This window comes from Haliotis cracherodii, unplaced genomic scaffold (assembly GCF_022045235.1).
Source record: "Haliotis cracherodii isolate W230 unplaced genomic scaffold, xgHalCrac1.p SCAF_13, whole genome shotgun sequence".
NCBI classification, from domain to species: domain Eukaryota; kingdom Metazoa; phylum Mollusca; class Gastropoda; order Lepetellida; family Haliotidae; genus Haliotis; species Haliotis cracherodii.
Window position 1 is genome coordinate 5,651,677 of NW_027266268.1, and position 26,532 is coordinate 5,678,208.

Here is a 26,532-nt window from a genome sequence, read left to right on the forward strand (position 1 = left end):
TTCATGGATTACAACTTACATACATTAAAAGTATTTTTGTGAAACCTGGTTTGTGTGTGACCTTGGCTTTTCTGAATGAAACTGATTGAACTCTGAAAGATGCAGTTACACAGATGTTATTGTCCAGAACGACAGTGGGATTGGGCACAAGTGCATCTCTTATCATGCTTATTGCAAGCTTTTCCACTAAGTTGCTTAACTTCAGTTTGAACCCCCCGATTTAACTCTGTCAGTGCTTGTATTTGGTTGGTTTGACTGAACTCTGACAGGTCCTTATTTTTTGTTTGCACCCTCGATTGAACTCTGACAGATGCTTGTCTTCTGTGTGAAGCCCCTGATTGAACTCTTGACAGGTGCTTGTATTTTGTTTGAACCCCATCACTGAAGTCAGAAAGGAGTTGTTTTTTTATTTCAACCTCCTGATTGAACTCTGACCATGCTGACAGGTGCTTGTGTTCTGTGTGAACCCCCTGTTTGAACTCTGACAGGTGCTTGTCATTTTTTTACCCCCCTGATTGAACTCTGACAAGTCCTTGTGTTCTGTGTCAAACCCATGACTGAACTCTGACAAGTGCTTGTATTTTGTGTGAACCCTCTGATTGAACTCTGACAAGTGCTTGTGTTCTGTGTCAAACCCATGATTGAACTCTGACAAGTGCTTGTATTTTGTGTGAACCCTCTGATTGAACTCTGACAAGTGCTTGTGTTCTGTGTCAAACCCATGATTGAACTCTGACAAGTGCTTGTATTTTGTGTGAACCCCCTGATTGAACTCTGACAAATGCTTGTGTTCTGTGTCAACCCCCTGATTGAACTCTGACAAGTGCTTGTATTTTGTGTCAACCCCCTGATTGAACTCTGACAAATGCTTGTGTTCTGTGTCAACCCCCTGATTGAACTCTGACAAGTGCTTGTATTTTGTTTGAACCCTCTGATTGAACTCTGACAAGTGCTTGTGTTCTGTGTCAAACCCCTGATTGAACTCTGACAAATGCTTGTGTTCTGTGTCAACCCCCTGATTGAACTCTTGACAAGTGCTTGTATTTTGTGTGAACCCCCTGATTGAACTCTGACAAGTGCTTGTGTTCTGGTTCAACCCCCCTGATTGAACTCTGACAAGTGCTTGTGTTCTATGTGAACCCTCTGATTGAACTCTGACAAGTGCTTGTGTTCTGTGTCAAACCCATGATTGAACTCTGACAAGTGCTTGTATTTTGTGTGAACCCTCTGATTGAACTCTGACAAGTGCTTGTGTTCTGTGTCAAACCCATGATTGAACTCTGACAAGTGCTTGTATTTTGTGTGAACCCCCTGATTGAACTCTGACAAATGCTTGTGTTCTGTGTCAACCCCCTGATTGAACTCTGACAAGTGCTTGTATTTTGTGTCAACCCCCTGATTGAACTCTGACAAATGCTTGTGTTCTGTGTCAACCCCCTGATTGAACTCTGACAAGTGCTTGTATTTTGTTTGAACCCTCTGATTGAACTCTGACAAGTGCTTGTGTTCTGTGTCAAACCCCTGATTGAACTCTGACAAATGCTTGTGTTCTGTGTCAACCCCCTGATTGAACTCTTGACAAGTGCTTGTATTTTGTGTGAACCCCCTGATTGAACTCTGACAAGTGCTTGTGTTCTGGTTCAACCCCCCTGATTGAACTCTGACAAGTGCTTGTGTTCTATGTCAACCCCATGATTGAACTCTTGACAAGTGCTTGTATTTTGTGTGAACCCCCTGATTGAACTCTGACAAGTGCTTGTGTTCTGGTTCAACCCCCCTGATTGAACTCTGACAAGTGCTTGTGTTCTATGTCAACCCCCTGATTGAACTCTGACAAGTGCTTGTACTTTGTGTGAACCCCCTGATTGAACTCTGACAAGTGCTTGTGTTCTATGTCAACCCCCTGATTGAACTCTGACAGGTGCTTGTTTTCTGATTGTTACCCCAGGCAGCTCTTGGAGGGGATGTATTTGATGGTCCTCCAGGCGGCACTTCCAGGGGATCACCACCAGCGACAGGCAGCCAATCAGAACTACAGGATGAAGAGTCTGACCAATCAGATGGCGAGAAAGAGGCAAATGTTTCAGTTGCAGAGTCTTTCTCCGAACTTGTTGGCATGAAATGTCGAGCCCCATTCTCCCATGACTGGGGTGGCCTTTCTTACCACAATGCACTGGTGTTTCAAGTGGAGCCCGGCAGAACAGATGAAGAAATACCCCAGGTAGGGCAGTCTCTTACAGATACATCAGTTCCAGATGAATTCTGCAGTAATATTACCAAAAGTCTGCGACAAACATTGCTGGGTTCTGCAGTACATTCTGTGGTAAAAACATAACCATTTCCCCCTCAAACATCAATACAAACTCAATCTTTTCTTTTAAATTTTTAATGGCTTGTATTTAGACATTTCAAGATATAAACATATGCAAATACATATGCATAGTGTCAGATATTTATTTATCATATTACCACAAGAACATTCAATAGTGAGAATAATTATTTCAAATTTCGTTTCTTCAATAGGATTCATACTTTGTATGTTTGAATGTTTTGGGCATCTTTCGAGGGCAAAATTCAGTAGAAAATTTTGAAAATGAGTGTATTGATTGATTGAAAAAAGGGCTAATTCCGTTATTTTTCTGCAATTCTGTGGTAAGGTACCCTTTTCTGCAAAACTTCCCAAGGTAAATGCAGAATTAGCCTGGAACTGGTACGTGAACTACCAGCACTGTGTAGGTCTGGAGGATGCCTGGACACACACTAAACAGTCTTAGCACTGATAGGATGCCCATACTTCCACTGTAACTGTTGTTTTGACATGCAAGTGTGTTGTTCTGTACCCTGTAACCCCATTCATGTATCCATGACTACCTAATGTCAGTATATGTTCGGTGTTTGTCATTATGAGATGTACGTGTGATGTTCTGTAACCTACCTGTATTTCAGTCATAGCTGTTTGTTATAACATTTTTACAGGTGATATTCTGCGTTTCCATGGTAACCTATAGGTTATGTTTTTGTCATTATGACAGGTGTGTGTGATATTCTGAAATCCCACCTGTGTTTCTATGGTAACCTATAACCACTGTGTTTGTCATTATGACACGTGTCTGTGTGATGTTCTGAAATCCCACCTGTGTTTCCATGGTAACCTGTAGCCACTGTGTTTGTCATTATAACAGGTGAGTGTGATGTTCTGTAACCCCACCCACATGTCTATGGTGCCATGCAGATTCTTCCTGGACGGTAGATGTCGGTTTTCAGAGGAAAAGTGCAAGTATGTATATTCATATATTTTATATGTTTTTAGGAAATACTGTTATTTGAAGTCAGGTGCTCAATGTGCCCATCTCATTAAAATACGATCTTAGTGCTGGCTACCACTAATGACATTGTTTTCCTCATTATGTTATTGGTGTACATTAATCCTACCTTGTGTAAACATGTTAGCATGAATATATGTATATATACATGTGCTTAGGGGGCACGGGTGGCCCAGTCGTCTAAGTTGCCGCGATTCGCTGTGCAGAGTTGCGTCCCTTGGGCACGCCAGAAACCTATGATTTAGGGTTTGAATCACGTTTCGTCCCGATTGATTATGTTTCAAGGTTTGTCAGCACCATACCCGTGCTCGTGGGTTTCACCAAAGTGGTAAATGTCTGAGACCTGCATCACTTCGGGCTTTCCTCCCACATTAAGCTGACACTCCGTGATATGACTTGAATACTGTTAAAAGCGGCATCAAACCCAACTCACTCATTCACTCATTCACTCACTCACTCAACACATGAAATATCCTCTATCACTGCCTCAGAAACATTTACATTTGTTAAGATAACGATGATTAAGATGACAATGAGAAGGCCGAAAATTCACTTTTAGACATTCATGGATCTGCCTAGCTCATATTTGGCATTACCGGTAGGTTGATTAATGGCAAGTCTAGATAGGACATATTTATTTTACACATACAGAATAACTAATTTATGTTATTAATCAATATTTCATAATACTTTTGAGTTGATATATCAATACTGAACTTTCCTATCAATGACATCCCTAATATATCCATATTGAGATGGCAATTTAGTTTTGTGTGTTGTCATTAGATTACTGGGATTCTGGGCTAGAATAGGTCCCCAGAAAACTGTGCTGGTTGTAAGTGACACCTGGATCGGATGGTCAGGCTCGTCGACATGGTTGATTGTATGGATTACTGCTCAGAATATCGATCACTGGATCATCTGACCCAGACTCAATTATCTACAAACTGCCGTCTTATAGCTGGAATATTGCTGAGTGTGCGTTAAGCAACTAACAAACATACATGTATACAAACAAACTACATCTGTTTGTGTTCCATGTCTGTTATAGATGTTGGTGTTTCTTTTTGTCAGATACTCTCATGGACACCTGGTCTGCATAGAAGACCTCCAGGAATATCAGGATCCTGATTACAGGTAGGACAGGCGTTGACAGGTGGCACCCTTGACGACCACTTGCGACTGATGATTATATTTCCTGAGCTAGGACAACGAGAGTTGCGAATAGTTTGAAACTGGGTTATGTTTTTCTAAGTTGACAGCCATTTCTGGGTTTTCAGCCATTCCAGAAACTTACAAGATAAATAATAACTACAGGTGTAATAATACCATTCCTAAGTTGTTGAATTGGACTGTTGACTGAATTGCTTTTGTTTTGTCTGTTATACTTTTATATACTACTCAAAAGAAGTTAAGGATAACAGAATTCTTTCATATTACTACAGTTAATCTGTCATGCCATGAACATATGAAAGATGACGTATTGAGTCCTATACTTTAATACTTTGCTGGAAACTAAACCGAAATGACCAAACATCAACATGATCGGTGGATGGATGGAAAACACAGTTTGTATTCATCTCACTGTCAATGAATTTTATATCGTCTGGTAAATAAATATTTTCTGAATGATATGTAATTTGTATAGATATTTTTGACAGATTTGGGTTTGGAAAGACAACTGTTCCCTAGTACAATACATACCAGACTGACAAAGATTCACCCAAATTTCAGTAATTTATTTAGCTTAGAGAGATTATTTCTCCAAAGTTACCATGGTAACATGCTATCTACTTCCTCACCTCTGCTCAATTATCGGTGTACAACATTAACAGTTGACCATTTATTCAGTCAGACATCAAACCCTCACTGATTTCTATGGAACATAGGCAATGTTTTTTATCCACACTGAAGGGTTGATATTTATGAAATTAATGAAGAGTGGAAGTTGTTTATCGTACAACAAAACACTCATAGTTTATTCTCCAGATCTCCAGGAAATTCCTGCGCCCCAGATAGTTTATTCTCCCTGCAGTGTTTTGTTGAGCAGTAAACAACAACCACAAGTTGTTTATTTCTGTGTGAGATATCAGCATTATGTAATATGTACACCCTCTTTGAGGATGTTGATAAAATGTACAAGCTCTAACAATATTTACCCAAATTTGAATAATGATGACTCCCTGAAGAAAATCCAACCTCGGACATGATGGAAAAGTTCATTTTACGAACAGATGGGTTAGGTTTGGTATTTCCCGCATATTCTCTCAATCCTCACGTCGATTATCTTTACCTTTTCTCCTAATGCTGATTGTCATATCTCTCCCACTTTGGGTGCGATCGTTCAACCACTGCCTTTATATGCTTTGCTCAGCTACATGGGGGAACAACTCACCAGACACTCCCCTCTCAAAAATAATGTTGTCCAATATATGACGACATCAAGTTGCTGGCACATATTCGAATCTCCAGAAATTACGTCATGATAGAACAATGTTTATCGTGAAACAAACCACGCTTGGTTTTCATTGTTCGTTGCGGTTTATCGCGTTGCCATGTTATGTTTTCCAATATTAAACAACATACATATATATGACATTACCCATTGTTTTTTTCTCCGTGGTGATTTTGGACGTAACCTCTGCTTGTTGTAAGAGGTGACCAGTTGGATCAGGTGGTTAGACTTGTTGACTTTGTTTAGGGCTGGGACAAGTCCAAATTTACTACCCGGGTAACCGACCCCCTACTACCCGACCCTACCTGGGTACCCACTACAGGTCTCAAGAGTTGGGAACAAACATCTGATTGGGAATTGTTTTACCGCAGCCCTGGCCAAAATTTAACTATTTAGATACATGTATCAAACAATCAGATCTTGTGTACACTGAAGTTGACTGAAGCTTTATCTTTACTCAAACATATACAAGTCAAAAGGAATGTGTGCATCGTCAGAAAGAAATGCGAACATTAGCAACTTGTAGTGTAACCACTGAGCTATAGTGAGTTTTTGTCATTAAACAATATGTCACATGACTAACCACGGGTCCGGGTAGTACTGTGGATACCCGGGTCCTACTCAGGACCCACCCGATCTGAGTACCTGAGTTATCCGTCCCAGCCCTATCTTTGTTAATTGTTGTATCCCACTTGCATCGAAAGATGCTCATGATGCCAGTCACTGGATTGTCTGGTCCAGACTCGATTTTTTACAGACCGCCATCATATACATGTTTGTTTGTTGTTTAACGCCGCACTCAGCAATATTCCAGCTATATGACAGCGGTCTGTAAGTAATCGAGTCTGGACCAGACAATCCAGTGATTAATATCATTAGCATCGATCCATGCAATTGGGATCAATGACAAGCATCAACCAAGTCAGCGAGACTGACCACCTGATCCCGTTAGTCCCTTTTTATGACAAGAAAATCACCTTTTATGGCAAGTATGGGTTGCTGAAGACATATTCTACCCCGGAATCTTCACAGGTCATATACATGTAGCTGGAATGGTGCTGATAGTGGATTAAGCAACAAACAAACATAACATGGACCTATTCTTTATGCCACTTTGAGTTGTGTACAATTACAGGTTTGATTCTAAACAATAAACAAACAAACAAGAACAAAACCCATTGTTTCAGCCATGTGCAGGTTGGAGGGAAGTGCTTTGCCCGCTACTCCGATGATGTCTGGCATCCGGCGTCCATTGAAGATGTAGCAGACGGTCAGGTGACTGTGACCTTCACCTCTCATGGGAATTCGGAGACTGTGGAGCTCCAGGACATCCTTCCACTGGGTGTGTTCTGTGTTATCAGCGTTTGATTTCTTGAAAACATTACCAAAAGAGCTTAAGATTTGCATGAAATACGCATTAAGTAAGCTGACAAATCAAATCCTAGCATATCAAAATCAAAAACTATAAATATGCGATTGAAATAAAATTAATGCTTATAATACAATATTAGATAAAAAGATTGCGTATATTACAACTGTTAGATGAAATGATTGTGTATCAGCCGATCGCCAAATTTACTTCTGACAATTACATTTGTTAAAGCCTCTGCGACAAACATACCGGTACTGATAGATGCCAGCTGAAAAGCACATTGCGCCTAGTCAGTGTACATGTTGTATCTTAATTAGTCACTGATTAGTAATTAAGTCAATAGCACTTTTCTTACAATACTAGTTTTTGTAAGGCAAGCAGATGCAGACAGGTATACTACTATTCACATAGTTTTAAATGATTTACAGGGATTGTTATGAAACTGTTTTTAAGTTTAATACCCAAATGTCAAGAAATGTGGGTAAAAATTTGTTCTGACAACGCACTAAAACTTGTGAATACCCAATCAAAATTAAACCCCTGGGTAAAAAAGCTTAGCTGTAGCTCTGACCAACAAACAATATTTGTAGATTTCATCTTCTAGCACTCATTCTCCATTCTGAACATTGCAGAGCAACATAGCTACGACAGTTGTCCGTCTGATGGAGAACAGGAGGAGCCTTCAACATCATCTCAGCCAATTAGAAGAGAGGATTCAGATTCAGAGGATGAACTGCCTGTGTTTCTATGGAAACCACCCAAAACAACAGCAGCTTTAGGAGAATGGGAACAGTACACCAAGGTCAGTGGCAGGAATTTCAAGGTCATAGTCTGTCTCCCCATAGGAAAGTTTATGCCTGTCTTTATCCAAGTGTTGTAAATAAGTGACTGCCCAAAAAATTTCAATAAGTGTCTGAAACAGTACAGATGACCACACACTCATGGAGGTGAGGTAAAATTGGGTTTAACGTCGTGTCCAAGATTATTGCACTTATATAGCGACGTGCATGTACGTGTGTGTGTGTGTGTGGCTGCTCCTCTTACTAGTCCGGACTGATGCCAATTTATAGTGCTAGCTCACTGAGATACCATGCCACAGTTTAACATGAATACCCCACTCAGACACAGTATACTGACTCTGAGCCGACCAGTCCTTGTTTTAGCCCCTTAATGCCGAGTGCCAGACACGGTAACCATCTTTTAACGTCTTTTGGTATGACACTGCCGGGCATCAAACCCCGGACCTTCCGCTGTCCGGGCGGACGCTCTACCACTAGACCACGGAGGCGGTCTCACACTCATGGACATACTACATTAAAAGGTCCTCTCTTCCATTTTTGCAGTCATGTTAATGACCCGTGAAGATCCGGGGTAGAATCGGTCTTCAGAAACCTATGCTTGCCATCATGGCAACTATGTTTGCCGTAAGAGGCGACTAACGGAATCGGGTGGTCAGGCTCTCTGACTTGGTTTGATGCATGCCATCGTATCCCAATTTCGTGGATCGATGTTCATGATGTCAATCACTGGATTGCCTGGTCAAGACTTGTTCATTTACAGACTCCCGTCATATATCTGGAATATTGCTGAGTGTGGCGTTAAACAACAATGAAAGAAACAAACAATGAAAACCCTTCACGGCCCACCAATCCTTGACCTACAATTAATAATGAATTCATCATCATGTGGAATATGATTTGGTTTTCAGGGCATTGGTTCCAAACTGATGGCAAAGATGGGCTACATTACAGGTCAAGGTCTTGGGGTCAGAGGTGAAGGTCGGGCTGACCCGGTCCCTATACAACTTCTGCCACAAGGTTAGGGAACCGTCCATCTCAAATCTCTTCTTGTTCCTCTCACTGTGCTTCAGATCTAGCCTGGGTTTTAGGAAGTTTGTGGCCTCGGGGGGGATTCGGGGTTAGCGTTGGTCCCCAGCAATCTATGGTGGTTGAAAGAGGTGACTTAAGGGATTGGGAGGTCTGGCTTATATAATATCAATCACTGGATTTTCTGGTACAGACTTTATTTACAAATTGCTGTCATATTGCTGGAATATTACTGAGTGCAGTGATGAACAATCAAAAGACCAGGGCGAGTAGGAATAGAAATATTATGGCCCACTCTTGGTATTTAAACAGTTATTGTCTTTTCCATTATTTTAGTCTTTATGTGACATATCACAGCAGACAAAAGTAACTGGAAAAATGTAAAATATTCATAATAACACAAGACAAACCTTAAAACAAGAAAAATAGTATCAAAATGCTTGTCCCTCCACTCAACCTGGGTGACCGAGCGGTCAGTGGCTGGTCAAGCAGCTTTGGACTTCTAATGTATACTTCTCAAAATTTGATAAGGATCGTAGATATTTTTCTTTATAAAAAAACAAAATAACTGCATAACTGGCAATATTGTGTTCAAGTGAAATCAAAAACGTCTCCAACACACGTGCACGTGCATTTCATGCCATGGGAAATGCGTTTCACATCACAGTTCATGCTTTTGCTACCATTGCACGATTTCCAATCAGGCAACGGTGTCTGATTCATTCTGAAACTGTAAACCCAATTAAGTGTTTACGCTACGTTTATCTACGCAATGCCCCCTCAACGTGTAAGGCGTCGCCTGACGACAGAACAACTGGGCAGATGTATTGGAATGCTTGATGCTGGCTATTCACAACGTGACGTTGCCAATGCACTAAACGTCAGCCAGAGCGTTGTAAGCAGGGCCTGGTCCCGACAGCAAAATTTTGGTACAGCAGCACACCGACATGGGGGTGGCCGTCAGAGGTCGACAACCCAACGCCAAGATCATTTTGTGGCTCTTCAGGCACGACGTCATCCCTTCTGGACAGCAACCAGCCTACGTAACGACCTCCTGGGGGTGAATGTGTCCACTCAGACGATACGGAATCGTCTTCACAATGCAGGTCTCTACTCGAGAAGGGCATGTGTCCGAATCCCCCTGACTGTTCGACACCGGCGGGAGCGATTGGAATGGGACACTTGGACACGGAACGATTGGGTTCCAGTTCTGTTCACCGATGAGTCCAGGTATTGTTTGGACTTTACAGACAGGAGGCAGCGGGTGTGGCGACGACAACGTGAACGTTTCCATGATGCCAACATCAGTGAACATGACCGTTATGGTGGTGGTTCCATCATGGTCTGGGGTGGAATCAACAGAGATGGAAGGACAGATCTTCATGTCCTGGAGAGAGGAACAATGACGGGGGTGAGGTACCGGGATGAGATCCTCGATGTGTACGTCAGACCCTACGCTGGTGCTGTTGGCCCTGAGTTCATCCTGATGGATGATAACGCCCGTCCTCATCGCGCCAGGGTGGTTGAGCAGTACCTTGAGCAGGAGACAATTGTCCGCATGGATTGGCCAGCGCGCTCGCCGGACTTGAACCCGATTGAGCATGTTTGGAACATGCTGCAGGTTGCCCTTTCACGTCGTAGAGCACAACCCACGACTTTGGCAGTGCTCGGACATGCCCTCGTGGAAGAGTGGAACAACCTTCCCATTGGGAACATCCGGGTGCTTATTGACAGCATATCTCGACGTTGTCAGGCCGCCATTGATGCAAGGGGAGGTCATACTCGATATTGACACTTCATCGACTAAGTGTAATGATGGACTATCCCTCATAACTGTGTAATTCTTTCTCTTGTTTGCTGTTAACATTTTTTAATGAAATGCCTTTTGGTGTTTGCAGATTTCAAACATTCCATATTGATACAAGTTCATGCCGTTCATGAATTTTCATTCATAACATGATTAAACACGTTTCTGAGTCAGAGTCATGTCTTTTGTTATGTTTGTGGTAACTTACACACATATCACCTAGTGATCCTTATCAAATTTTGAGTAGTATATCTCAGGCGGAATGTTTACACATCTTCTTATTCATGTCTGGAATTGTTAGAACATGTTAACATGAATAATCTAAACATGGATTTACAAGGATTTTCAAGCAATATATGTCCTGAAATTTTCAAGGATTATACTTATTCCTTGGTTATGCATATTTTCTGGATAAACATATTCCCTGGTTATACATATTCTCTGGTTATACATATTCCTTAGTTATACATATTTTCTGGTTAAACATATTTCCTGGTTATACATATTCCCTGGTTATACATATTCCCTGGTTATACACATTCCCTGGCTTTACATATTCCCTGGTTATACATATTCCCTGGTTATACACATTCTCTGGTTGTTCATATCCCTGGTTATACATATTCCCTGGTTATACACATTCCCTGGCTGTACATATTCCCTGGTTATACACATTCCCTGGCTATACATATTCCCTGGTTATACACATTCCCTGGCTATACACATTCTCTGGTTATACATATTCCCTGGTTATACACATTCTCTGGTTATTCATATCCCTGGTTATTCATATTCCCTGGTTATACACATTCTCTGGTTATACATATTCCCTGGTTATACACATTCTCTGGTTATTCATATTCCCTGGTTATACACATTCCTTGGCTATACATATTCCCTGGCTATACATATTCCTAGGTTATACATATTCCCTGGTTATACATATTCCCTGGTTATACACATTCTCTGGTTATACATGTTTATCGGATCCTGATACCAAGTTTATCAGATATGTGTATCACATCAATAACAGTATCCATTATATGATGTGGAACATGTCTATGTGTTGTAGGCAAGTCCCTGGATAAGATCATGGAACTGAAGGAGATCGCAGGAGATCAGGATCTCTTTGACGCACTCAAGAAACTGAAGAGGAAGAAGCGCAAGGAGGAGAAGAAAGCAGCAGCAGGAACTCCAGTTGTCAGGGAGACGCCACCAAATGTGTTTGACTTCATCAACAAGAAACTTAGAGGAAAGAAAGGTAGGACAACGGACTGGGGAATTAATGTGAGCTTCACTAACCTGTGTGATGGCCTTTATTGTGTTTTGTTTGCAGATTTGCTTGCTGTGAAGTCAGTGAAGATTGATACAAATGGGGGTCGAAATCTTATTTACCCGTGTAGTCAGTAAATTGCGGAACATAGCAACATATATTCTTTTCCTTCTTCCATTATGTTTATGGAATCGGTTTTATCAAGTAGCTTGGATAACTACAGCCTAACAGCTATTTATAGTGTAAACACATTGGACCACGAAGGTGTGCATTTGTCCACTTTTGCAATACAAAGTACATTTGTATGTTGCGCTAATCAGTATTTCATTGTTGTTTTGTGTAAGACTGTTGCAGTAAATTTTAGATGGACCTTACACTTACTATAGAGTTTTTGAATAATGTTATACAGAGAGTTACAAGGGGAGACAACTTTTGCGCTCTTCTTGCTCAGTTGGAAGTATGTATTGTGCTGTGTTACTGGCACATCAGTGCTGTTCATGAAGGTTGGGTGATGAGTTTATAGGAGACCAGGACATAGTCTGTCTCCAGTCCCTTTCTTCCCTTCCTCCCATCCCTTAGTGTAATGGTAAGGCCCTAAATGAAGCAAGTCTAGATTTTCCACAGGTTCATGATCTGTACTGAACCTCCCACCTCATTGGGGTGGGCTCCTTTTCAGTATAAATGGAGTTATTTGTTTCTATCAAATTTATATTTTCCCAGACTGAGTGTTTGACATAGCTGAAGTGTTTACATTAGGTATTAAAATATTAACACCTGCGACCAGCATCCGAACCCCTGCATCAAATGGGATGTCCTTCTTCTTGCATCAAATGAAAGCATGACATGATTTGTACTTAAAATCCCTCAAAGACATATGTTTCTTGATATAGAAAAACATAAAACATTTTTTTAGATTATTGGTTGTTTTTGAGACATGATCAAAGCACTGGAATTAAATTTGGAACACTATTGACCAGAGGTTGTAAATGTTAAAATGTGCATCAACATTGAACATTGTCCGGAGTATTTCCTGGCTTTAGATTGACACACAGTCATATTTGTTTCACAGTGTGTTTTACTGATACCAGGGGGAGCCCTGTGATCTCACAATGGCTGGCATCACATACAAATCTTGCATCCCTTAGGCTTGCCAGAAAACTATGATGGTGGGTTCTAATATTGTATTTGCCCTGATTAGGATTCTTGGTTTGACAGCACCATTCTAGTCTTCCAGGAATTATCCCCAGTACACCATGCTTGTCTCCCTCTTGGGATTCTGGGGCAGAATACGTCCATAGTACCCTATGATTGTCTCCCTGTGGCGATTCTGGAGCAGAATATGTCTCCAGTACCCTGTGATTGTCTCATTCTCGGGATTCTGGAGAAGAATATGTCTCCAGTACCCTATGATTGTCTCCCTTTGGGGATTCTGGCGCAGAATGTGTCCATAGTACCCTATGATTGTCTCACTCTCGGGATTCTGGGGCAGAATATGTCTCAGGTACCCTATGATTGTCTCACTCTTGGGATTCTGGAGAAGAATATGTCTCCAGTACCCTATGATTGTCTCCCTTTGGGGATTCTGGCACAGAATGTGTCCATAGTACCCTATGATTGTCTCACTCTCGGGATTCTGGAGAAGAATATGTCTCAGGTACCCTATGATTGTCTCACTCTCGGAATTCTGGAGAAGAATGTGTCCATAGTACCCTATGATTGTCTCCCTTTGGGGATTCTGGCACAGAATGTGTCCATAGTACCCTATGATTGTCTCACTCTCGGGATTCTGGGGCAGAATATGTCTCAGGTACCCTATGATTGTCTCACTCTCGGAATTCTGGAGAAGAATATGTCTCCAGTACCCTATGATTGAGGATTCTGGAGCAGAATATGTCTCCAGTACCCTATGATTGTCTCCCTTTGGGGATTCTGGAGCAGAATGTGTCCATAGTACCCTATGATTGTCTCACTCTCGGGATTCTGGAGCAGAATATGTCTCCAGTACCCTATGATTGTCTCCCTTTGGGGATTCTGGAGCAGAATGTGTCCATAGTCTGGAGAAGAATATGTCTCCAGTACCCTATGATTGAGGATTCTGGAGCAGAATATGTCTCCAGTACCCTATGATTGTCTCCCTTTGGGGATTCTGGAGCAGAATGTGTCCATAGTACCCTATGATTGTCTCACTCTCGGGATTCTGGAGCAGAATATGTCTCCAGTACCCTATGATTGTCTCCCTTTGGGGATTCTGGAGCAGAATGTGTCCATAGTACCCTATGATTGTCTCCCTGTGGCGATTCTGGAGAAGAATATGTCTCCAGTACCCTATGATTGAGGATTCTGGAGCAGAATGTGTCTCAGGTACCCTATGATTGTCTCCCTGTGGCGATTCTGGAGAAGAATGTGTCTCCAGTACCCTGTGATTGTCTCACTCTCGGGATTCTGGAGCAGAATGTGTCCATAGTACCCTATGATTGTCTCACTCTCGGGATTCTGGAGCAGAATATGTCTCCAGTACCCTATGATTGTCTCCCTTTGGGGATTCTGGAGCAGAATGTGTCCATAGTACCCTATGATTGTCTCACTCTCGGGATTCTGGAGCAGAATATGTCTTCAGTACCCTATGATTGTCTCCCTTTGGGGATTCTGGAGCAGAATGTGTCCATAGTACCCTATGATTGTCTCCCTTAGGGGATTCTGGAGCAGAATATGTCTCCAGTACCCTATGATTGTCTCACTCTCGGGATTCTGAAGCAGAATAGGTACCAAGTATCCCATGCTTGTCTCCCTTTGGGGATTCCAAACCAGCGTAGGTCTCCAGTACCTCATACTTGTGTCAGTGTCAAGTGTCACTGACAACTGGCTGTACGCAATCAGCAGCAAATCAATCAGTAGATGAGGGAGGAAACATGTATAAACGTATGTGTGTATTGTGTTTTGTTTTAGCAAAGATGGTGGACGTAAACGTATAAAACGAAAAACAAATGTAACGAACTGATTTCTCCGGTCCCTTTTAGTTCATTTTATCCATGTTCTACTGTATATCTAAAACCTGCATGAATTTCGGCTTTCTTCCCACATCAAATTAACCTGATCCCAGGATATAAATGAAATTCTGTTAAAAGCAGCAATAAGCTGAACACACTCACTTCCATGATAGAGCTGGTGTAGGGCTTGGTTGGGCATAAAGCTTTCTCCAGCCAGGTTCATTGAAACACAAACAAATATACAATTTATATTTTATTTGTAGAAGCATAGGTAATATAATTTTCACTCTTTCATTAACATAGTAGAAAACATATTAAGAAAAGCACAATTCATGTAAAAAGACATGTTAACAAAACATAAAGACACATAAAAATACACTAGTCTTTTCAAACAATAGAACTAGTCTTATAACCACGTGAAACTTTGCATATTGATCGTTATAATAAAATGGAAAGGAATTCCTCTTCCAGAAAAATTATGAAAATACTGTCTTGTCTTAGACTTCAGTAGGACAGATACCATGAAAGACACTTAGGAAGATAACAAGAGAAGAGATGACACATGCAGTCCATATACTGAGGCAGGCCTTTACACCATCGACATGGTTGGGGAGCGCTATGTAGTTTCAGCATAGCTTACTACAGTCGTGGTGAAGTTGTCTTAGACTTCAATAGGACAGATATCATGAAAGACACTTAGGAAGATAACAAGAGAAGAGATGACACATGCAGTCCATATACTGAGGCAGGCGTTTACACCATCAACATGGTGGGGGAGCTCTATGTAGTTCCAGCATAGCTTACTACAGTCATGGTGAAGTTGTCTTAGACTTCAATAGGACAGATATCATGAAAGACACTTAGGAAGATAACAAGAGAAGAGATGACACATGCAGTCCATATACTGAGGCAGGCGTTTACACCATCAACATGGTGGGGGAGCGCTATGTAGTTCCAACATAGCTTACTGCAGTCATGGTGAAGTTCAGCTTAAAGGGACACTAGGCACAGACTATTTGACAGACCCAGCAAATTAAGTTCAAGTCCATAAACACCACTTTATCTGCTCGTTCATATTTTATTATGTATACTGAACCAAAAAAGTTAGTGATCATAAAAAGTTAGGGATCATAAATATTTTTTGGGTTATTTTTATGAAATTGTGTGCTAAGTCTTCACTACAAAAACAAATCCCCAATAATATTCATGATCCCTAATTTCTTTTCTTCAGTTTATATATATATATGGATTAATAATTACCATAGGTCCATAGGTTAAACAGACACAATGTTTCAGTTTCACACATGGTGTTACAATGTTTCAGTTTACATGTGGTGTTACAATGTTTCAGTTTCACACATTGTGTTACAATGTTTGGCCAAACATTGGCACCAAACCTTAGAGTCCCTCTTGAAGGCCATCTTCCCAAGGCAAGAGAGTCAACTGACTATAAAAGTCCAGTTTCCACCCTTACCGAACTAGGCTGGTATTATGGAGTTACATTTTGGCTGGACTAACGAGTCTATGCATAGTCCAATCAAAATCACCCAACGAAATCGAAATCCAGTTCGTCAACTGTTGTGCAGATTCCCGTCGATTGCAGGATTTGCAAAGCATGTGCACCGCCATCTTGTTGTCAACAGTTATTTTCTAAATCTTTCCATGATTTTAATCAATATGCTCACATGATTTGATGCACTTCGCGATTTAAGACCTTGTTGTATCACAATATAGATCGTGATTATCGATCATATCGTCTTGACTGTGATACAAGAGGTGGAATCTAATTGTTCCATAGGAGAAGCTTAGAAGGGACATAACTGGTAATAGCCACTGGTGGCGCTACGATCGAGCCCAGTAATTCCAGCGTAGTTCGGCAAGGGTGGAAACTGGACTTTTAAAGTCAGTTAACTCTCTTGCCTCGGGAATGTGGTAATTATTCTAACCATACTTTCTCGTTACTGAAATACATTCTAGCTTGTATCTAAAACAGTGGCAGAATTCCCCCGTGTATTCAGAGTTACAATTTATGTGGAACCCATGCACTATTACAACTTTCTTTATTAAATGCTGACAGATTTCAAAGATTGGAGACTCCAGAACTTAAACAACAGTAGTAATATAAATGCAGTCTTCAGTTTGGTTAACCAGTACAAAGTGAGAATGAACTGGGTTATTTATGACATTCAGTTATATTTGAGCCTGATGTGTCATGTGGGATTTCAAGCATTTGGAAGGCGTTATAATAAGTGATAGCCCTCTACTCAAACTATGCATGATTTGTTAATGTCAGTTTCAAAAAATGGATTATCATGTTGGAATTTCTTTCAAAACAGTGAAACATGTTTTAACAAAAGTGTTTTTTGTACGTTTGAAAACACAAGCATGAAGAATAATTTGCTGAATTTTAGAAATCAGCTGCAGAATTTATTGGAATTCTTCCTCTGAATTTAAACATTTTTTCCCTCATAGTCCATAATGGACTGTTCAAGGGCTGATCATTGATCTTTATAATGCCACAGATGTTGTCCTCAATCTGGAGGGATACTATGTGATACATAATGGGTACACACAATGGAGGGAGTATATTTAAATGCATAACGTGTGATACAAGGACCTGTTATCACACATACTTTTATCAGGGACATAGATGCAAAGTACGTTGAGCAGTTTGAGTGAGTGAGTGAATGTTGTACACTAACAGTCAGACCCATGAAGATCCGGGGTAGAATAGGTCTTCAGTAACCCATGCTTGCTGTAAAAGGTGACTATGCTTGTCGTAAGAGGCAAAATAATGGGATGGGGTGGTGAGGTTCGCTGACTTGTTTGATGCATGTCATTGTATCCCAATTGTGTGGATGTTGCTCATGATATCAATCACTGGATTGTCTGGTTCAGACATGATTATTTACAGACCGCCGTCATATAGCTGGAATATTGCTGAGTGCGGCGTTAAAAAACAAATAAACAAACAAACAAAACTAACTGTCAGCATTGTACTAGCTATGTCACGGCGGCATGTGAATACCGTATTCGACGTAATAAGTGCCCGGGGCGCTCTCAAAATTAGAAATAGGGTTCTCTTATTAGAATATTATTTTGCTGAAAAAAACCATAGTTGAAAGATAAATTTTGTTGTTTATGCTGTCAGCCTAAAATGTTTATGGACGACAGATATATTTTTCCAGAATTTAATTGCCCATAAATAAGGGTGCATATAACACATGTGTGCGTAGTATACCGAATAAATTAGTCTTGTGCACATTGATCTATCGGAAGGGGTGCAAATTTTGCTTGTTCACAAGCCAATATATCAGCAAATATCGCCGTTGGCGCTTATTAGAGCGGGGCGCTTATTACGTCGAATACGGTAATGGATTCTGGGCCAGTCAACCCAGTGACTGAAATCATGCATGGAACCATTGTCTAAGGTGCCCCAATTCTCTGTGCAGAGGTACGTCCGTAGTTAGAAACCTATGAATATCGGGGGGTTGAATTCTGGTTCACCCTGAGTGGTGTCTCAATTGTAGGAAAGTCAGTAGTAATCTGTCTTTCTTTATGTCAAAGACATTTTGAGTTTGTTATTTTCGTCTCTGATCTTGTTCTGTCATTTGGCTAGTACACACAAGTATTTGTTCATAGTATTCAAGTTTAAATATCCATTAACAGAAGAGAATGAAATATGGCACGTTCCATCTTGTTTATGACCAACATGAGATAAACTGAAGTGTTTTATAGTCTGAAGTCTTCTCGACAACCAGACATGTATGACACCCCTTTGGAAACATCAAACCACCACAGCAAATGCTTACCCTCTCGAACACCAGGTGTCTTCACTGACTTTCAGTGATCCACTCATAATTTGGATCACTATTCTGCCTTTTACGCCCAATCTTTTTTGGCTGATAATCAAGACTGGTTATTCTCTGGCGCTGACATTTCATATCTCATGTATTCATTCTCATTGGTACTTCAATTTTCTTGGAGTATGCAACATGATGTTATTCCCATTGCTCCAGGTTTTGGGGTATTTTGAAACCAAGATCCACTACAAAGTTATTACATGTTATAGCTAAAATGGATAGTCAGTGACATCCATTAAGTGTTGATAGCAGTAAAAGTTTCAAAACCGATATTGTTGTTTATTCATATTTGATAACAAATTCTATCCATTTTAGCTATAATAACGGTAGCGCTATTTTTTAGGGCATTATTATTTGCAGAAGCCCTCAGTCTTTTCAACTGCCCTTCTTCGTCGGGCAATTAATGGAGGACCTCAGACTTCTGCAAATGATAATGCCCTGAAAAATAACGTTACCCTTGTAGTAACACAGTAGAATCATTCTACCCTTTGTTTTGGGGTTGGTGGGATGGGACAGATGTGGCTTTTATCATAAAGTTTTTTAGACATGCAATATTTTTCACCCTGGTGGTAGCAGACCAGTTGTTCATCTGTACATCATCAGAAAGGCTGCTTTTATTGGACAGTTAAATATCCCCCAGCATAAATGTTTTGACTGGTGCTGTTTGCTATTCAGGAATCTTGGAACTTTTTTATTTATCTTGTTACCATGACAACATGTTATACAGATTAGGCCAATTATTAGTCGTGATCTATCGTACCTCCGGAATGGTGTGCTTCCTCCAAGAGGTAAGTGTCCTCCCACATCAAGCTAACATGCCAGGATCACACTGAAATACTGTTCAAAGCAGCAATAAACAAAATAACATCACTAACATAGGAAAAACCAACAGCTTGGATACAGAACACCAACAAGGTAAGGCCAGACTTCTATTTCTTTTTTATGCGGGGAGCTTATGGATTTGGGCCCAATTCAGTATGGTAGGTTGAAATAAAATACAAATATCAAAAGTAGTTTTCAGGATGTATCATTTTCATAAGGTTTTAATTATGGTATTTTAAATAATTCATTTATGTTGATAGTGTCAGCAAATTTTTTAACATTATTCTTTTCTGGTTGGAATGAAAAAGACACATATTTGCTTTTTGAAATTTTTGAGTTGGCAGATTCATAAACCAAGTTTCATGAAAAGTCTGGCCTAATAATACCATCCTCAAAGACAGTCACTGGAGCTTGTATATGGGGCTATGCCATTGTTAAAGCCAGTGAAACAATGCCCTCACATTACCCACTTACCTGCATCTATACTACACTGTACATGTACTGAGTAGGCACATTACGTTGTTCTGGGTTAAAAACACCAAGTGTTGTGGTTCAATTACCTGATCAATTCCATCAATTCTATATACACTGACCAATACAATTATTTTGCTTGTCCAATACGAAAAAATAGCTGAAACATACTAATATGTTGAATGTTCTTATGATTATGATTGACATGATTGAATGGCGGTGCTAATATTTACATGTAATTGGGACCACAACAATCTCATTAAAACCAGATGTTAGTGCTCATTACTTCTGCGCAAAGATCTGAGGACATCCTTCATGATTCTGATGTGACATTACGGGTCACGTCTGAATGACCTATCATCTGACCAATCTGAGTGTCACTTACAGATCGAATGCTAGACATCGTCGACCTCTCACTTCAGTTGGATAAATATTTAAAACGGAATTCTTTCCATAGCCTGTGGGAAGTACTGCTATACAATCTGGGCATCAGACATTCCACAAGTTTCTTTTTTCGGTTTTCAAATTTTTAATCGAGAAATTTTTCAAAATATATTTAAAAGCATAGTCTGGTATGGAAGGTGCCATTTTGGAACTTGTGCCTTAAATTTGAGAGAGCTTCTTTCTGATTGGCTAATGTCAAAAGTTCGCTAAAGGTAGTTCTGTTGTGACCTGTAATGGGATGTCCTCAGGTCTTTGGTCTTGTGGTAGTGAGTACTAAGTTCTGAGTTTGAGTTCGGAACCACTACAGGTTACCAGGCTTCATGGCAGAGATCATGTTGGTGTATGTTGCTATATAATAATATGCATAAATGTATCACTGCAGAAGTTGACATGCTTATATACACTTATGTACAGATATTTCGTCATTTAACAGTATTTCATCATAATCAATAACAGTAATTGAGCCTTTGCACCAGTTTGAGCTCATGTTAAAATTTGTGTTGCATACAGTCGACTCACGTTCAGCGGAACTGGAACATGTTGAAGGCTTTTTTAAGCCTTTATGTTTGCTTACCTGGATTTCCACAACTCTAGCTTCCAAGTTGTCCGGTTGGCCCTATTTCAAATCAGACATTTTGCAGTCACAGTCGGACAAGTCCGACGCACAGACCGTTTTCTGGATCCCTGCTTCCAACCTTTCTTCCAAAACAACATGGCTGGGTATTAAGACTTTGCACTACACAGCGAAATACCGGTAGGAAAAAACAAATTGTAATGATCTCACAAAAACACTTGTCCTGCTTGTTCTGAGAAATGATGTGTTTTGGGTAAAAATGTGTGCTTGGCACCTCCTTTCAGAGCAAGAACATGTGCTGCAGACTGAAAATATACTACTCAAAAGAAGACATACTATTTGTAGTAATATGAGAGAATCGGGTGTTGTTTAACTTTTTTGGAGCCTGGTGAGTAGTGTATATATGGTCTCCAAAAAAAGAAGCTCCAAACACCCCATCTTTCCTCCCCCTGCCATGGTGCCTTTGCTTTGATTCTGTACAAACTATCCCTTAATTCTGAACAAGAGTCGACTGTACTTCCATTTTGTACACACAATTTTTTAAGCACATTTGAAATTCCATGAAACAATATGATGAACAATGAAGGTTAGTGTAAACAGGCCATCTGATCGACTGTTTGTGATAACCTTTGGTTGATGCGTAACCATGGCCACTGACAAGACAATACTAATGTGATGAGATCTTGTAGCGCCAGTGTTTCTCTGCAATTCAAGCTCGCCATTGTCACACTAAGCATGCTGAAAAATGCAGAATGAGCACATGCCTGTTTCTATCCTATTTGTACAATAATATCCATATTGCACCATGCTCGATTATCCACTTTATAACTGTGGATCGCATAGATGTCTGCCTATTCTCAAACAACAGTGAAATTTTTTCAAAAAGTTATAAGTGGCAAGTATTAAATGAAAAACTGAACTCACTCCCGGGTAATTTTATGAAACTCGTGAATATCGCTTGTCAGATACCTGAACTATTCACAGTATTACACAGGAGCCAGTTTAGTATTCTACATGTATTACATCTCCACTATTGTTTTAAATAGCCTGGACCCATTGACAACCAAAGCCTTCTTTCAGAAGAGACATCACCACCTCAATCGTAGTCTGTCATGATATCCAATACAGCTCATGCATGTCTATAATGTTTGGCAAGTCTAGATTACTGCTGTATCAGTATCTTAAAATGAAGAAAGTCCAAAGGCTTCTTTTTATTAATTAATTTAACAGCAGTTTTTTTCGGTAAAATATGTTCATTTCAGAGACTAGATGTTAGTCTACCTCAGTTAGTCCTGTTTCTAACAGGCTAAAAACAATGGTTGTGAATGGGTCTCTTGGGTATTTATCTTAATAGAATGGAGATTTTATACACTGGATGATCGAGTATGGGTACTGACATCATATCTGTTATATAAACATTTTATACCATGGTATACAATCGTGTGTAGCTTGGCATACATCTGTTATGCAACATAATGGTATTAATAGTATCCAGTCTAACTGTCATGACACTTTACATCAGTACACAGATTTATCATGCTGTAACACAAGTCGAAATTGTTTGGTCAATTGTATTATTACGTTACACACAACCTCCCTTTGACCACCTGTGTGCCTCTCTATAACAGTGTTTATGACAGTGTTTGGGACCTCCATCTCTCTCTCTTCTTCCTGGCATTGGCTCTGAGTTGCTGCAGCCGATTACGTGTCAGAGCGCTGTCATTTGTAGGTGGGGATGTTGATGTACCGAAAACTTGCCCTTCTGTATCAAGCCTGTCATAAACCGAGTTCTCATGAGTATTATGAGAGGATGAAAAATCTATCTCATTAGACACTTCGGGTATGGAGCCTGTTGATCCTTTGCGAGCTGCCATACTGTCCGACATCCTGCGAGATGGACTGTTGTGTGGTGAGGTTGGGGGTGGAGAGTTGCCTTTTGGTACGATGTGATGTCTCATAGAGCTGAGCTGGTCTCGGAACATCTGGAACTTGGTCTCAGTTCCAACCTTAGCTTCAGGTGATTTGGGAGAATCTGGTGATACAGGACTTGTATCTCCTGGTGCTCTTTCGAATGATGTCTGTGAACTCTCGCTGGATTTGAGGATCTCTCTTCTTCGTCTCCAGTTGTCACGGAGATATTTCAGCTTCATGGTCATTTCTTCATCAGCTGGAGTTGTTTCCTTGGACGCGTCGTTACCTGCAGTTATCTCCCCTTCTATGTTGTCGATACTTCCAGCTTTGTCCAGTGTGGCTGTCTCCTGGTGTCCCTCAGGTTGTTCAGCCTCACTGGGAGCTTGTAATCCTTTTGCAGCCTGTTCCATCAGCCGTGTCCTGGAGGATGGCCTGCCACTGAAGGATTGGACCCTCCTCTTCTTCTCTCTGGTGGGTCGTCTGTGGGCACTGAACAAGTGAACATCATGGATGTTCTCCATGTTGTCCTCCATGTGTTTCTCTTCCAACAGCTCCTTCCTCCTCAGTTTCAGAGTCTCCTGAAGGTCCTTCATGTCCTCCGGGCTCTCGGGATCATCTTCTGGAGATGTCTTCTCCACTTCCAGCTCCCGGTCCTCAGAGGTGATGATCCTTGTGGCTCTTCTCTGGGGTGATGAGAACCTCAGTTCCCTCCCTTGCGGAGAAGAGAAGCGAATCTGCTGTGTCTTGGCTCTTCTTCGCCTCAGTTTTGTACTTGAGGCTTTTGTAAACTCCATTTGTTTGACTTTCTCCAGCTGGGTGAGTTTCATGTCACCTAGTCCTTCTCCAGCATCTGGCTCAAACACGACAGATCTCTTCTCAACCGGGATCAAACTGCCAAACTCATCATCAAGATTCTCATATGATGTCACTGTTGGGACCTTTAAGGTATATTCTTTTTTGTTGGTTTCAACACCACACAAAATCTTCAGATCACCCAGAAGAAAGTCCTTCATTGCTAGAATCTCCTCATCCTGCCCAAAGTTTTGCATCTGTTTCAGGAACTCCACACCGTTAAGAACACGCTTCAGATTCATCCGCAGCTCATTTTTGGTCCTGTCAGCCTCATTGAGGAACTGGTCATGGTTCTCCAGGTTGTCTACCTCCGCTAAAAGCTTCTGTTCGTGTCTCTTGATGAGATGTTGCAGCATCCGTGACCTGTCCATGATGCTGGCTTTGATCTCGATGTTCCTCTCCTGCCACTGACGAACCCCCTCGTTGACTGAGTCAATAGAGTAAGTAATCCTCAGAGCCTCCCCCTGGAGGTGCATCAGCTTGGACATGAGTTTGCCTGTCACTCGACATGCCTCCTTCTTCATTTCATGTTTTTCTTCTTGTGTAGCAACAGCACCAGGACTTGACTGATCTGAAACTGCTGTGGAAAGTTCTGACTGCTTGTCTCCATTTAGTGACTTAGCCTGCCCAACAATTGTCTGTGGAACGGCATCTGTTTGTCCATGCCAGGTCTCAGATCTAGTCATGTGACCAACATGGACTTCCGACTGTTCCCCGAACCCTTCGTCTGGCTCGGAAGTCTCTGTGTGGTCATTATGGAGACTTTTCATTATTTCACTTAAGTAATTATCTGCGAGTCGCTTCACAAGCATATTAGTAACCAATCCAGACACACCTCTGACAGGCAGAGTCACGTGACACCCACATGTAGAACAGGTTATCTCCCCTGATCCCGGCTCTCCTGTCACAAGATTCTGTAAGCAAGTTGAACAGAAGGTATGAAGGCAGGGCAGAACCTTTGGATCCTGGAAGACTGTCTGACAGAGGCAGCAGACCGGAGTCATAGGGGGCTGGCTTGGGTTCATCATCTTGTCTGGATTGTTTCGAGATGTCACACGTTACAGGAGTCTCTCATGTCACTGAATATCGTTTCTTGATTCCTCCAAGATATCACACGTTATTGTTAGACAACACCCTGTACTTGGGGTGTTTAGTTTCCGTGGTCTCTTGCTTGTCTGTCTACCTCATCATGAGTTGTGGTACCTGAAAATAAACAGAAAGTGATGCAGATATATACAGTTTGAAGAAGGTATTTGGATGTCTTCTGAAATTAAACTTCGTCTCATTCATAGAGTCTCAACACTCACCCTCTGTTTCACTGTGTGTATCCCCTTCTTCCCCTTCTCTTTCTCCCCTCTCTCCCCTCACTTTTCATCCCCTCTCTTCCTCTCTCTTTTGCTTCTTCCCCTTCTCTTTCTCCCCTCTCTCCCCTCACTTTTCATCCCCTCTCTTCCTCTCTCTTTTGCTTCTTCCCCTTCTCTTTCTCCCCTCTCTCCCCTCACTTTTCATCCCCTCTCTTCCTCTCTCTTTTGCTTCTTCCCCTTCTCTTTCTCCCCTCTCTCCCCTCACTTTTCATCCCCTCTCTTCCTCTCTCTTTTGCTTCTTCCCCTTCTCTTTCTCCCCTCTCTCCCCTCACTTTTCATCCCCCTCTCTTCCTCTCTCTTTTGCTTCTTTCCCTTCTCTTACTCCCCTCTCCCTTCCTCCCCTCTCTCGTCCCCTCCTTTTTCTTCCTCCCTCTCTCTTCCTCCCTTTCTCTTCCTCTCCCTCACTCTTCCTCCTCTCTTCCATTCCCTCTTCCTCCCCAATGAGTGAGTTAAAAAATAATATTTGAAGTCACATTATTTCAGCCATATCGCAATATATGTGTGTTGCAACTCACTCATTCAGTATTAAACAGTCTTTTGGATGTCCCACACCCCTCTGTCGTCTCATAAGATGGAATCAAACTAAAGACATCTACCCCCTTCCCACTGAGCTACCCTACCTCCCTGTAATATTAAATATGAAACAAGTGGTTTTTTCCATGTCAAATCTAGTTCAAATATGTGAAGGATTAATATACAAATTAAGCATAAATGAGCAGATAGATTTAAGAGCTAGAACATATACTGTGCACACATGAGACATTAAATATGAATTGTCTGTTTGTGATGGGCGTATCAACGAGCTCTGGAAATATAATTTCATGATGTGTTATCAAGAAAGTTAATGGCCTATTATATAACCCTTTTAACAGGTATTGTCAGGTATTGATAGACACTATTATTGGCCAGTTATGTTCAGAGCTCCACATAAGCTGCTTATTTGCATAAAATATGCAAAATATATCACCATAACTCAATGAATTTTGAGTAGCTTGCGTACAAATACACATTTCTTTTCCTAAGAATCAACAGTATGACAACACTGTGCGTTATTACCCCAATGTAGCCTTTTCAGCTTGGGTACTCGAATTTCAAGTGCAGGCATCACCCATACATAAACTCTGCTGCAGTGAATAATGCACTTTATTACCCTTAGGGTTAGAAATAACTGAGTTGATAAAAACCATA

The 26,532-nt window shown here is 41.0% G+C and overlaps 2 protein-coding genes across 6 annotated transcripts in view; one reads left to right on the forward strand and one right to left on the reverse strand.

Annotated features, from left to right (window-relative positions):
• The window catches only part of LOC139459542 (zinc finger CCCH-type with G patch domain-containing protein-like), an 86,088-nt gene that overhangs the window by 13,217 nt on the left and 46,339 nt on the right, over positions 1 to 26,532 (forward strand). The window contains exons 4-10 of the mRNA XM_071241075.1: positions 1,949 to 2,221; positions 3,183 to 3,277; positions 4,398 to 4,460; positions 6,966 to 7,120; positions 7,783 to 7,952; positions 8,859 to 8,967; positions 11,856 to 12,044. Of these exons, the coding sequence (XP_071097176.1) occupies positions 1,949 to 2,221; positions 3,183 to 3,277; positions 4,398 to 4,460; positions 6,966 to 7,120; positions 7,783 to 7,952; positions 8,859 to 8,967; positions 11,856 to 12,044 (1,054 nt within the window). The remainder of the gene's footprint in view (positions 1 to 1,948; positions 2,222 to 3,182; positions 3,278 to 4,397; positions 4,461 to 6,965; positions 7,121 to 7,782; positions 7,953 to 8,858; positions 8,968 to 11,855; positions 12,045 to 26,532) is intronic.
• LOC139459540 (uncharacterized) overlaps positions 19,134 to 26,532 on the reverse strand; it is a 56,227-nt gene continuing 48,828 nt past the window's right edge. For all 5 annotated transcript variants that reach the window (XM_071241074.1, XM_071241072.1, XM_071241070.1 and 2 more), the window contains exon 2: positions 19,134 to 25,183. In XM_071241074.1, coding sequence (XP_071097175.1) covers positions 22,849 to 25,008 — 2,160 coding nt within the window. In that variant the 5' untranslated portion in view covers positions 25,009 to 25,183 and the 3' untranslated portion in view covers positions 19,134 to 22,848. The remainder of the gene's footprint in view (positions 25,184 to 26,532) is intronic.